Genomic DNA, 12,779 nt, shown 5'->3' with positions numbered 1-12,779 from the left:
GGGAAACCGGTCAGGGCCTTTGCCTCCAGGCAATGAGATCGTTTTCGTCGCTGTCTCTCTCGCACTCATGGGGCGTCCCCTCTAGGTGCGAGAGGGACAGCGCGACGAAAACGACTCTCGGAATCAGTCTGCTGAGTCGTGTGCAGTCCCACTGGAGGCCCGCTGGAGGCACACTGGAAGGGCGGCCGGACTTCCCTAATGGGTCCACTCCGGGCAAATACACAATTGCAACTCTATTAGACTTGATTGCACGTGACTACTCGAGGCGCGGCGGGGGCGGGGGGGCGGGGGGGGGCGGGGTGGGGCCGTGGGGACGTCGTCCTGGTTGCTCCCTCAGGAGTGCACCAGCCTGGTCTGGACGGGACTAACTGGCACGGAGGGTGGCTGAAAATAATGTAATGATCGTGTAAAGACACAGCCCAGCCCAGCCGTGGCGCTGCCCGCCAGCTCATCTGCAGAAAAAAATAGGGCGTTACTGCGAAATAACACGGACGCCACCAACAACGCGTGCGTAAAAAAGAAAATTGGGACACACCGAGAGACATCTTCCAGCCAACATTAAAAATTAGTGCCGCACGGTGGCCCAGAAGACCGGTGGAGGCGGTCAAAATTCCGGACGCGTTTTGAGCTCCGGCAGAGTCGCTGAATGGGACTCGTACCGAACGTGTGACCCCACCAATGGATTGTTCTCCGAACGAGGAATCCATAGGTGCGGTCCCACGCTCGGTTCGAGCCCTGTCTATCGACTCTGGAGCTCAAAACGCATCCGGGGTTTCGACCGCCACCACCGGTCTTCTGGCAAATCGACTGTGCGCAGTGTAGGCCCTGGGCGAAGTGCAGGGGCTGCCGCCACGCTGCCGCACCGCCGCCGCAGGGACCAAGGCGGTGAGGAAATGACCTGCTGCAGTTCGACTGCAAGTTGCTGCAAAGTTGGCTGACCTGTATCATCTGCATTTGGGCGAGTCAGCAGGCCGTCGGCAGGCCGGCTCCGGACGTCGCTTTCGTCGCTCTGTCCCTCTCGCTCTCGAGGGGCGTGCCGGCGGGGCGCGCGAGAGACAGCGGGGAAGACCCCGCGCCGCCCTGAATGGCCCGTCAATGCATCGCTTTGGATGCAGACTGCACAGCGGGGGCCGCGGCGGGGGCAGGGCCCTGTCTGGGGTTCGCGTCTCCGAATCTCGGAATCGAGGGAACTGTCAGGAAACTCCCGCGGCGAGGCGAGGCGCGGCGCGAAGCAAGAAAAAACAAGTGCCTTGTTCTCGGTAAAAAAAATGTCATTTATTCTAAATGCGGATAAAGCGATTTCACACCGCACGTGCCAGACGGAGGGCCTCTCCAGTGGAGAGGACTTGGCCGCTCTCGTTCCCCGCTTCCTTGCGCTGCTGCGCCGTCCGGGTTTGTGCTGTGTTTCCGAACTGCAGGGCCGGCAGAGCCAAACTTTGGAGGGTCCCCTCCGCGAATCGCTGGCACTGTCGTCTGCTGGGCCAGGCAGGCAGGCAGCCAGGCAGGCAGCCACGCGACCGGAAGTCGGAAGTGTCGGACGCAGACTTCCGGCTGGGCTGCAGCGCGGGAATGCTGTCGCTGACGCGCTGACGCGCCACAGTGTGCCAGAAGACCGGCGCCGGCGGGCAAACCCCTGGACGCGTTTTGACCTCCAGAGTCGCTGAGCAGGACTCGAACCGAACGTGTGACCCCACCAATTGATTCCTCGTTCGGAGAGCAATCCATTGATGGGGTCACACGTTCGGTTCGAGTACCGTTTAGCGACTCTGGAGCTCAAAACGCGTCCGGGACTTTGACCGCCTGCACCGGTCTTCTGGCCCACTGTGAGCTGTCAGCTCAGCAGCCCCTGCCTCTGCTTCTCGGGCGTGTCGCCGTCGCCGGGCGTGCCGCCGCCCGAGTCCGGGCTGCCCGCCTTCGTCTCCTCGCCGATGCGGAGGTGGCGCACCGGCTTCACGGAGCCCGACCACTTCCGGATGAAGCGCACCTCCTCCAGGAACTCGTCGCGGAACGACAGCTGTGGGAGAGAGGGGGAGAGTGAGAGCGGTAGTGTGTGTGTGTAACAGAGAGAGAGAGAGAGAGAGAGAGAGAGAGAGAGAGAGAGAGAGAGAGAGAGAGAGAGAGAGAGAGAGAGAGAGAGAGAGAGAGAGAGAGCGAGAGAGCACCTTCTCCTTGACGGCGGTGCGGTACACGTTGAGCGCCAGCTCGGCCACGGCCACGAAGATGGCCAGCACGGAGCCCGACACCAGCACCAGGAAGACGCCACCCACGTTGTCCATGTTGAGCTCGTTCACGTCCGTCACCGTGGGGCCCTGCAGGCACAGTGGGCCAGAAGGCCGGTGGAGGCGGTCAAAATCCCGGACGCGTTTTGAGCTCCAGAGTCGCTTAATGGGACTCCGTGTGAGAGCCACACACACTCACGATGCAGGCGCCGCCGCCGCGCTTGTTCTTCCACCACTTGTCCTTCATCTCCATCATGCGCCCCGTCTCCTGCATCCGCAGCACCCCGGCGCTGAGCGCGCTGCGGTAGGGCGCGTCTGAAAACGAAGGCAATTAGCTCGCGCGGAAAACAACAAGCAACAAAAGGGGTGGCGGATACGCTGCACAGTGGGCCAGAAGACCGGTGGAGGCGGCCAAAACTCTAGACGCGTTTTGAGCTCCCGAGTCGCTAAATGGGACTCGAGCCGAACGTGTGACCCTACCGATGGATTCCTCGTTCGGATAGCAGTCCATTGGTGGGGTCACACGTCCGGTTCGAGTCCCATTCAGCGACTCTGGAGCTCAAAACGCATCCGGGGTTTTGACCGCCTCCACCGGTCTTCCGGCCCACTGTGCGGCGGGCAGCGACGCACTCTTGGCCATGGCGATGCCGTAGCCCTTCTCGTCCAGGCTGCTGCCGACGCTGGTCACGTTGCAGTTGCGCTCCATCATGTACTCGATGGCCACGGACTCCATGAAGAAGGCGTAGTCGTCGCTGGCGGCCACCTTGTCCAGCCCCTCCTCGTTGCCGTGCTGCAGCACCGGCTCGCCGGCCGCGTCCCACTCCATCATCTGGGCGTACATCTTGCGGTACACGGGGTTCGTCGTCTCCTGGAAAACCCATTTTCGCAAGTCAAAACACACGGCCCCGAAAACAGTACCAAAATTGGAGGCGAAGCACAGTAGGCTAGAAGACCGGTGGAGGCGGTCAAAATCCCGGACGCGTTTTGAGCTCCAGAGTCGCTAGATGGGAGTCGAACCGAACGAGTGACCCCTCCGATGGATTGTTCTCCGAACGAGGAATCCATTGGTGGGGTCACACGTTCGCCTCGAGTCCCATTTAGCGACTCTGGAGCTCAAAACGCGTTTAGAGTTTTGGCCGCCTCCACCGGTCTTCTGGCCCACTGTGCCGAGGTGGTGCTGACCCTGAAGAAGGTGAGGGTGGAGCCGCCGCGCTTGGCGCCGTACTTGATGTAGTCCTGGTCGGCCAGGTCCTCGGCACTGCTGATGCGCTTGTACTGCGACTCGACCGTCAGGAAGGCGGCCAGGTTGGCGGTGTACGAGGACACCATGATGAGCGTGAAGAACCACCAGATGCTGGCGGCGATGCGGGTGGAGGCACCACTGCAAGGAAAGAGGGAAATTTCGATCGGCCTCTCTTGTCCGACCTTTCCTTAGTTCGACGTATGACCCCCACCAATGGATTCCTCGTTCGGAGAGCAATCCATTGGTGGGGTCACACGTTCGGTTCGAGTCCCATTTAGCGACTCTGGAGCTCAAAACGTGTCCAGAGTTTTGGCCGCCTGCGCCGGTCTTCTGGCCCACTGCGGATCTGCCGCTCGGAAACGCCGTGTCTCCTTAGTGTTGGGCTCAGCTAGAGTGGCCGCCGCGCCGCGTCCGCGCCGAGTGGCCACCCTAACCGCGACGCGCCTCGTTCGCTTCGTCACGGCGGTCGGCGGTTCGCGCCGGGGATCCACCCACGCCCACATTTTCCTCACTTTCCCGGGAAGGACGATTCCTTTCTCTTTCTATTCTCTGCCGCTCGCTGAGGTCGAGGCCATTTTAGCTTCCTTCCACCACACTCCGTTTAAAAGACACACCTAAATATCAGGTGAATTTCGTCTCGGGTTGTGTGGCATCCGGTGCGGACTGAGGAACCTATTTAACAGTCAACGATGTTTGTCGAAATCAAATTGAAAACTCACCCTACTGAGTGCGGGACAGTTAGTCCCCCAGGACACGTCCCACCCAGTCGCACAGTACCAGCGGCCCGAGCAGGCTGTCTCTCTCACACTCACGGGGCGTGCCGCGTGCCGCGTGGGGTGCGAGAGAGACGCCGGCCTGCCACGGCACTGCCATGGCACGGCCACGCCGCGTAAACACCGTCTCGAAACGGCGCTCTGAAACGGGCCGGGCGTTTATAGGGGCCCCAGCATAACTTGTCCAAGTCACTCCGCGCGCCCGGCGGACGGAGTGCACTGTATTCAGCCGCGAGGGCAAATAGTTCTCGGATACTTTTAAGTCAGGATGTAGCTAGATGGAACGTGCGTCACCAGTTTCATCCTACAATAGAGGCGGAAACCCAAAACCTGGAACGAGTCTTCTTTCGGAGCTTTCAGACCATCCGCCCCGCCGGCTTGGTTTTGCGGGTCGAGTAGCAGAGGACATAGCAGAAGACAGGCCTACGGTCACAAGGCAACCGTTTTGACGATTTTGAACAGATATCAAATACAATGTCAAACAATGTGTACCTAATAAATTCCAAGCATTTCATTTTACCCATTAAAAATCGCAAATATGACCAACGAAACACCGTTCCATTTTAAAAATACACAAATCAGCCTAACTAGTATCGTCGGGAAACCAAATTTGAAACGGGGCACATTATACAGCAACTACGGTACGTGCGTGTTAAAATGAGCCGTCAGTTTCAGATTCAGCCAAGTGTCTTCTAGTGCGAACAAACAAGAAAACTCTGATAAATAGCTGTTTTGATTACTAAAATCAAGGGGAAAGCTGGAACTGCATGAAGACCGTACTTCGCATGGTCAACTGGGGCACATTATGCAGCGTGAACCACACATGTCTCATGTGAAAGACCGGCATCAACTTGAAGCTCAGATTCTCTTCTAGTGCGAACAAAATGATTAACCACAGATAAAAGCGAGTTACAACTTGAAATTGGTGAAACTGTGCACGGAATCATGCTTTCCCGCCGCTCTGCGGCTCGAGACGGACTACTTTTGGACAAGTTAGGCTGGGGCCCCTCTATGAGCTTCGGCCGGCCGACCGGCTGGCCGCGGCTCTGCGAATAGTCCGTCCTGCGTCCTGCGGATAGCGCGGCCGGGCTATCGGCAGTGCAGGGCCATTTTCGCGGGGTATGGAAGAGAGTCCATAAACCAGGACTGAAATTTTCGGGTGAGGTATTATTCATCACCCAATAGTTGACGATAAAGAATGCGTCGGCCAAAATTCTAAGTGAAGGCTAATTTCGTTCGTAGAGACACCAAAAAATTAAATTTGGACGCCAATTTTATTACCGATGTGGGGCCAAAGTTTCAGCAGTTGGGGGGGGGGCAAATTTGGGAAGGCAGTGAGCAAATGTTGACGCCGTCTGGGAGCTGAGTTCGGTGGTCGGTCAGGGAGCGAATGTCTGCACGGAAAAAAAGAATTTGTTGTGACAACGAAAATGTATGTTGATTTTGGGATAGCAAAAAAAAAAGTTGTGAGGCGTACTAATAATTGGTTGTGAGAACGAACACTTTGCTCTCACGACAAATAATTCGTCAGGAGTACAAACATTCATTTTTATCATGTTTAGTACTCCTGACGATATAGTTCGTTGTCAGAACGAAATGTTCGTTCTGGCAACGAATTGTTAGTACGCCTAACAACTTTTTATAGCTATCCGAAAATCAACATACATTTTCGTTGTCACAACAAATTCTTTTTTTACGTGTGGGAGAGGCTGTCCGGGCGCAACGGCGTCCTGTCGCAGGTCCAAGTGGCGCCGTTCAGGTCGACGGCCAGGCCTTCGGGCCTCGGCCCTTAGGCCCTATAATTTGGCTGCTAATTGTCGGGGACTCCGGACGAAGGGACGGAGGGACACGCCGGCCCTCCTTTCACTCAAAGGACCCGCAAAAAAATCCCAAGGAACACGAGCCGCGGACAGTGGGTTTGCCAGAAGACCGGTCAAAATCCCGGAGCTCCAGAGTCGCTAAATGGGGCTCGAGCCGAACGTGCGACCGAATCAATGGATTGCTCTCCGGACGGGGAATCCATTGGTGGGGTCACACGTTCGGTTCGAGCCCTGTTCAGCGGTTCTGGAGCTCAAAACGCGTCTTTGGCCCCCTGCTGGCTGGGTGCTGGGGTGCTTACATCGGCGCGATCTCCGAGCCCTGCTGCATGATGGAGCCGATGGTGAACCAGAAGGCGTTCCTGAGGCTGAACTGGTTCTCCAGCTCCTCGGGCTCCTCCACGCACGGGTAGGGGTTGTTCCACTCGTACGGACTGATCCTGCGGGAGAGAGAGAGAGACAGACTAAGATTGACCCACTGGAGGCTGGCGCGCCTGCGGAGTCCAGGGTAGGCAACCACGGCATGCAACGCACGCCTGCTTGGCGGGACTGTGGACCCCGCAGGCGTTGACGTACTCACCGAGCCATGACGAACATGAGCAGCGACACGCCAGTGTAGGCGGCCGTCATGAGCAGCCAGACTTCGTTGGAGAAGGGCGACATGAAGGACATGAGGCTGGGCGGCAGCTTGGTGGGCTTGCGGTACAGCACTTGGATGCCTGAGGCAGAAAGGAAAGCTGAGGCACTGGGTGGGGGTCGAACCCGCGACCGGGGCGGAGAAACAGGTGGCGTACCCAAGCTCAGGAAAGGCGTGGTGAAGTCGACGCGGCTCTCCCGGTCCGAGGTGATGGTGAGGTCCACGATGGCCAGGTCCACTCGCTGCCGGGTCAAAAAAGCAGAAAAATAAAGCAGGGCTGGACGGTTATCGAACCCACGACCTCCGGGCGCCGACTCACCCCCTCGTTGACCTCGGCCATCATGCCCGTGCAGGTGCCGTCGTCCGGGTCGCAGGTGCCGTAGTTGCCGTCCTCCTGCACGACGAACGTGTAGTTGAAGCCCAGCATGCGCGCCAACTCGTCGATCAGCTCCACGCCGAAGCCCTCGTACTGCTCGTTGCCCGACAGCTTCTTGCTGGCCTCCTTGAGCATGGAGTAGGGCTGCGTCTGCCAGAGGTTGCGGACGCGGTCAAAATCGCGGACGCGTTTTGAGCTCCAGAGTCGCTGAATGGGACTCGAACCGAAAGTGTGACCCCACCAATGGATTCCTCGTTCGGAGAGCAATCCATTGGTGGGGTCACGCGTTCGGTTCGAGGCCCGTTTAGCGACGCTGGAGCCTGAGCTGGAGCTGGAGATACGTCCCCGACCAGCAGAGAGTCGTTTCCATCGCTCTCTCTCTCCCTCACCATGGCGATGAGCACGGTGAGGGTCTTGTTGAAGAAGATGGGGTTCTGCGCGGCGAGGTAGCCGCCGGGCGAGCGGGGCCGGGCGCGCGTCATATTGAGGCCCTCCGTGGTGTTCCAGAAGCCGAGGCTGTGCGTGCCGTCCTCCGCCAGCTCCAGCAGCTCCACCAGCACACTGGAGCGCCGGCCGCGGTGGTCGAAGCGCAGCAGCCCGGACAGCCCTCGCACCTCGCTCTGCCAACCAAAAATTGAGACAATGACGCCGGACGCGTTTTGAGCTCCAGAGTCGCTAATGGGACTCGAACCGAACGAGTGACCCCACCAATGGATTGCTGTCCGAACGAGGAATCCATTGGTGGGGTCACCCGTTCGGCTCGAGTCCTATTTAGCGACTCTGGAGCTCGAAACGCGTACTACGGAGCTTCGGCCGCCGGCGCCGGTCTTCTGGCCCACTGTGCGCCGCGCGGCTTAAAAACGAACAGGCCCGGCCGGGATTTGAACCCGGGCCGCTTGTCTTGGAGCGCGCTCCGCCGGCACGTCCGCAGTGAATCACCGCGAGCTCGCGCCTCGGCGCCACTGCAGTGCACTGCCGGCGGCGTTCATGTTTCACGCCACAAACATACACATATCGCAGGCGGGGCGGGACCCATATTTTTTGCCGAGCTTTGGCCGGAGCGCGCGCCTGGCGCAAGCGGAGGGCGCAAGCCGGCGCAAGCGGAGGGGGCTCTGCTCTGCGCTTGACGGGGACGTCGGGGACGTCGGCCCCCGCGAACGCGGCGTGGAGTGGGGGCAGGATGACTCTCCCACCGCGCGAGACCATGAATGAAGCCGCGTAGCCGCGTAGTGCCTTAAGCGACTCTGGAGCTCAAAACGCGTCCGGGAATTAGACCGCCTTCACCGGTCTTCTGGCCCACTGTGCGGGCTGCCCTGCCGGCCCCTGTCCCAGACCCGCCCAGACCCCTGACCGCGGATTCTTATCCGCCATCCCTGTCATGGGTCCGCGGTCCCCGTCGGAGCGAGAGAGAGAGAGAGAGAGAGAGAGAGAGAGAGAGAGAGAGAGAGAGAGAGAGAGAGAGAGAGAGAGAGAGAGAGAGAGAGAGAGACGGGCACGACCGCGTCCCGGCTGATGGTGTCTGTAGGACCTGGACGCCGGCCAACCGAATCAAGCCGGCCAGGGCAGGGGCAGAGGGCGTGGGATGGCGTTAGGGCCGCCAGCATGGACTGCAATATTTTGCCGCCCGGGAACGATACAACGGACCCGCCGATCGGCGGCGGTGGCGGCAAAAAAAAGTAGAAAAGTAGGTGAATTGAGACGGATCCAGGACTCACCGTGCGGATGAAGTTGAAGAGCGACGCGCCGTGCTCCCAGCTGTCCGAGGCGTTGCAGGCCATGGGCCTGGTGGCCAGCGCGTGCGGCGCCAGCTGCTGCAGGGCGTGGCCCACGAGGCGCACCCCGTCGTGGAACAGCGCGGCCTGGAGCTGGAGAGAGAGAGAGAGAGAGAGAGAGAGAGAGAGAGAGAGAGAGAGAGAGAGAGAGAGAGAGAGAGGGAGAGAGGTGAGGGGTGTTTGGCCAGGCAATAGCAATCGGCGGCGGGGGCGGCGGGGGCGGCGTGGATGGGTAGTTTTACCGCCGCCCTCATCGAGGCCCTCGTCGACTTAATCCCATCCAGCGCCACCCTCCCGGTGTGTAAACGGAGCCCCACTTGTGCCGCGCCGTCGTGTCGTCGTCACGGACGGACGGACAGACAGACAGACAGACAGACAGACAGACAGACAGACAGGCAGACAGGGGACGTACCCTCATGGCGGTGGGTGCCTGCGCCTCGGCCTGCGTGCCGTCTTCCAGGTCGTCGTCGACGTCGTCCTGGAGGCCGATGAGAGGCTGCGCCGCGCTAACGAGCTTGACGCCCGTGATGTTGGCGCCGCCGTATCGGAAGGGGGAGAGGTCCAGCGTGCTCAGGTCCTGCAACGAGAGGGAGAGAGAGAGAGTGCTGGCGCGACGGCCACGGTAGCGGCGGCCAAGTTCGTCGGCGCGCTCGCTCACCAGGTTGGTGAAGAAGAAGCAGTAGGGGTCCACCAGCAGCCCGCACTGCTGCAGTTGCACCAGCACCTCGTTGAGCCGCTCGAAGGGGCAGTCCACCAGGAAGAAGGTCTCCCCGGACCGCTTCAAGTCCTTGAACATGGCGCTGCAGCGACGCGCAGTGCACAGTGGGCCAGAAGACCGGTGGAGGCGGTCAAAATTTCGGACGCGTTTTTAGCTCCAGAGTCGCCAAATGGACTCGAACCGAACTTTAGACCCCACCAACGGATTGCTCTCCGAACGAGGAATCCATTGGTGGGGCCACACGTTCGGTTCGAGTCCTGCTTAGCATCTCTGGAGCTCAAAACGCGTCTAGAGTTTCAACCGCTTGCACCGGTCCCCTGGCCCTGTGTGGAGCGGGTACCCACCGGTAGTCCTCGCCCGGGGGCATCTGTCGCAGGGTGACGGTGTAGCCCGTGTAGTCGTACATCTTGAGCAGGCCGGAGAGGCGGTGCAGCGAGGAGCTGTCGAAGTACACCACGGTGAAGGCGGTCCACCCCAGCGCCGCCACCACAGCCGGGAGCATCTTGGAGGAGGCAGCCCAGTCAGGCAAAAGCACGCAATTGGACGGCCTTCTGAAATTTTGTCGGGACTCTGCTTACCCGGGCCAGAGTCTCCACGGAGGGGTGCAAGTGCACCTGCAGCAGGCCGGTGGTGGCGGCGCCGGCGCCGGGCCGGGTGTCCAGGTGCGGCACGTCCACGGCGTCCAGCACGGCCTGCACGTGCGTGGCGGGGACGCCGCTGGACGGACCCAGCACCGCGGCCACGCCCCCCGCCAGCAGCTCGCACACTGCGAGAAACAAAAAACAAAACAAAAAACGAGGACTCATTTCGGGGCGTTGCGAGTTTCCCCGGCGAAATGCGATTATTCTGAGCAAGGTGTTGCCGGCCAAGGGCGGGCCGTGCGGCCTGCGGCCAGCGGCCCAGCCCCTGGAGGCCCCCAGGCCCTGGAGGAGCTCCGCGGTGCCGCGGCGGAGCCCTGGGGGTTAGGGCGTTAATTTAATGGCGCTGGTTTGCATGGCAATGCGGCGCGGCCCGCGGCGCGTCCACAGCCACAGCCAGCAAGGCGGCAGGGTGCTGGTGGTGCGTCTTCATGTCTGGAGGTCAGGTGGGGTCGTGCAGGAGCCACGGTGGCCCACTGTTCGCTGCTTCCATTTTACCGCGCGCCCAGCCCCGACAGCGGGCTTTGCTCGGACCGACCGAGGTAATGTTTTGACAAGAATGGAGGTTATGTTATACGTCTGCATTTAGACGGCCCCCGTCAAAAAAGTACGAATCTGTATTTTTGTGGCTTGATTATTTCGAGGGTCAATATTTATGAAAGGGATGATGAGTCATTTTCTGCACGCACGTCGTAATGAAAAAATAAAAAGAGTGAGGATGGAGATTTGAAGCCAGCTCACCACGCTTGTGCGCCTCGAGGGCATCGAACTCGGGCACCGCGACGTCCACGCCGACCAGGCGGTGATCCGGCAGGACGTCCTTGTCCTCGTTGACGGCGTCGATGGCCGCGTAGAACGCGCTCACGCAGTCCTCCTCCGTCGTCAGGAACAGCCCACCTTGCGAAAAAAAAGTTGTGGTGTTCCGGGTGTTGAACCCGGAACCTTGAACCCCGGACGCACAGTAGTGGACCAGAAGACTGGTGGGGGCGGAAACCCGAGACGCGTTTTGAGTTCCAGTCACTAAAATGGGACTCGAACTGAACGTGTGACCCCACCAATGGATTCCTCGTTCGGAGAGCAATCCATTGGTGGGGTCACACGCTCGGTTCGAGTCCTGTTTAGCGACTCTGAAGCTCCAAACACGTCTGGAGTTTTGACCGCCTCCGTCGGTCTTCTGGCCCACTGTGCGGCGGAAAGCGCTTCCTCACCGATGCGGATCTCCTCCTGCTGTTCGTAGTAGGCCCCGGCCTCCCTCGCCACCGCCAGCACGGCCAGCACGGCCACGACGAGCAAGGGGCACTCCATGGCGGTCTTGGCGGGCACACCATCTGCGGATCGAGAGTCGTTTTGTCGCGCCGCTCGTCGACGTGATGTTCGGTGTCCCGAGGCGACGACCCGGACCCTCCCCAAGCGCTGTTGACAGCGGCGCGACTAACGAGCTCCAACTACTCGATGCGACTCGATTCTCTCGATCCTCCCCCTCCCTCCCTCTTGGGCGCGACGTAGAGGCCGTCCGCGCGCAGTGGCTGGATAATGGTTTCTGACACCCCGCTGCTACACTGTCGCACCTCCCCGCAGGTTCGCCAACCGCGAGCACGCGTGCCGGCGACGTGCGAAAACAACAACAACAGCAGGGCTGCCAACTACGCGGCGAGTGGCCGCGGCGCGCGGCGGCAGGCGCACCAACTGCGGGGGGCTCGCGTCAGACTGGCCGGCCCCGCCTAGAGGCCCCGCCGTGCGGCGCAGGGCGGAGCCGCTGCGAGGGCGTAGGGACGCCGGGGCGCAGCAGGCCCTCGCGCTGTCTCTCTCGCACCTCCCGCCGCCCCGCGAGTGCGAGAGAGACAGCGCGGAATGGAGCTGCGGGGCGAAGGGACGACGCGGGGCTCGTCGGTGACTCGGCGTCGCTCCGTCTCGCTCGCGCTCGCTGCGAGCTCCACTGTGAAACCAAACGTGGACAACTCCACACTTCCTGGTGTGGAGTAAGTCTCCACACTTGGAAGTGCAGAGTTAGCAGCCTCCACACTTCAATGTGGAGCAGCTCACATGGCCCCTATCTCTTAGCATGGTGCAAACGTGGACAACTCCACGTTTGAAGTGTGGAGACTGCAAACTCTGCACTTCCAGGTGTGGAGACTGAAAATTCCGCTCCTCCGCATTTCAAATGTGGAGTTGTCCACGTTTGGTTTTACAGTGTCGGCAGGGGTGCGAGAGACGCCTGCAGTCGGCCTCGGCTCGGCGGCGCGGTTTCTCGTCGGCCGTCCGAACGCGTCACCGTATTACTGCCTCGCTTATCGTCCTGCCGGCGCCCCACCGCGATCCTGGGCCTCGTCCTGGGGGAGCGCCACCCAACCTACAGTGGGCCGGAAGACCGGTGGAGGCGGCCAAAACTCTAGACGCGTTTTGAGCTCCAGAGTCGCTAAACGGGACTCGAGCCGAACGTGTGACTCCATCAATGGATTCCTCACTCGGAGAGCAATCCATTGGTGGGGTCACACGTTCGGTTCGAGTCCTGTTTAGCGACTCTGGAGCTCAAAACGCGTCTGGAGCTTTGGCCGCCTCCACCTATCTGCTGGCCCACTGCGCACC

The 12,779-nt window shown here is 60.5% G+C and overlaps 2 protein-coding genes across 2 annotated transcripts; both read right to left on the bottom strand.

Annotated features, from left to right (window-relative positions):
* Positions 1 to 1,762: 1,762 nt before the first annotated feature.
* Positions 1,763 to 10,204, bottom strand: LOC117648033 (glutamate receptor ionotropic, kainate 2-like). The gene is made up of 15 exons (XM_034390180.1): positions 10,134 to 10,204; positions 9,900 to 10,057; positions 9,496 to 9,637; positions 9,250 to 9,414; positions 8,781 to 8,930; positions 7,455 to 7,685; positions 7,009 to 7,215; positions 6,847 to 6,931; positions 6,633 to 6,771; positions 6,355 to 6,492; positions 3,402 to 3,600; positions 2,850 to 3,087; positions 2,419 to 2,534; positions 2,163 to 2,309; positions 1,763 to 2,014 (listed from the first exon to the last, which is right to left on the bottom strand). Exons 2-15 carry the CDS (start codon positions 10,055 to 10,057, stop codon positions 1,832 to 1,834), a joined length of 2,298 nt encoding a protein of 765 aa, XP_034246071.1. The 5' UTR covers positions 10,134 to 10,204; the 3' UTR covers positions 1,763 to 1,831.
* Positions 10,077 to 11,797, bottom strand: LOC117648446 (glutamate receptor ionotropic, kainate 1-like). Its single transcript, XM_034390949.1, has 5 exons — positions 11,762 to 11,797; positions 11,402 to 11,521; positions 10,935 to 11,090; positions 10,254 to 10,321; positions 10,077 to 10,106 (listed from the first exon to the last, which is right to left on the bottom strand). The coding sequence occupies exons 2-5, from the start codon at positions 11,496 to 11,498 to the stop codon at positions 10,077 to 10,079; spliced, it is 351 nt and encodes a 116-aa protein (XP_034246840.1). The 5' UTR covers positions 11,499 to 11,521; positions 11,762 to 11,797.
* Between the last annotated feature and the right edge of the window lie 982 nt (positions 11,798 to 12,779).

The sequence above is a fragment of the Thrips palmi genome, unplaced genomic scaffold (assembly GCF_012932325.1).
Source record: "Thrips palmi isolate BJ-2018 unplaced genomic scaffold, TpBJ-2018v1 HiC_scaffold_3, whole genome shotgun sequence".
In the NCBI taxonomy this organism is placed as follows: domain Eukaryota; kingdom Metazoa; phylum Arthropoda; class Insecta; order Thysanoptera; family Thripidae; genus Thrips; species Thrips palmi.
Note: the sequence above shows the minus strand (reverse complement) of the source record. Positions and strands in the feature narration are given on the sequence as shown.

Bases quoted from the DNA above. Each gene is read 5' to 3' on its own strand.
- LOC117648446 (XM_034390949.1), bottom strand. From the start codon at position 11,498: ATGGAGTGCCCCTTGCTCGTCGTGGCCGTGCTGGCCGTGCTGGCGGTG. The intron at 10,322-10,934 runs GTGAGCTGGCTT...TGTTTCTCGCAG, and splicing joins CCTCGAGGCGCACAAGCGTG to TGTGCGAGCTGCTGGCGGGG. The intron at 10,107-10,253 runs GTGCAGGCCGTG...ACAAAATTTCAG, and splicing joins GCGGCGTCCCCGCCACGCAC to AAGGCCGTCCAATTGCGTGC.
- LOC117648033 (XM_034390180.1), bottom strand. From the start codon at position 10,057: ATGCTCCCGGCTGTGGTGGCGGCGCTGGGGTGGACCGCCTTCACCGTG. The intron at 6,772-6,846 runs GTACGCCACCTG...TTTCTGCCTCAG, and splicing joins CACGCCTTTCCTGAGCTTGG to GCATCCAAGTGCTGTACCGC. The intron at 3,601-6,354 runs GTAAGCACCCCA...CTTTCCTTGCAG, and splicing joins GGCTCGGAGATCGCGCCGAT to TGGTGCCTCCACCCGCATCG.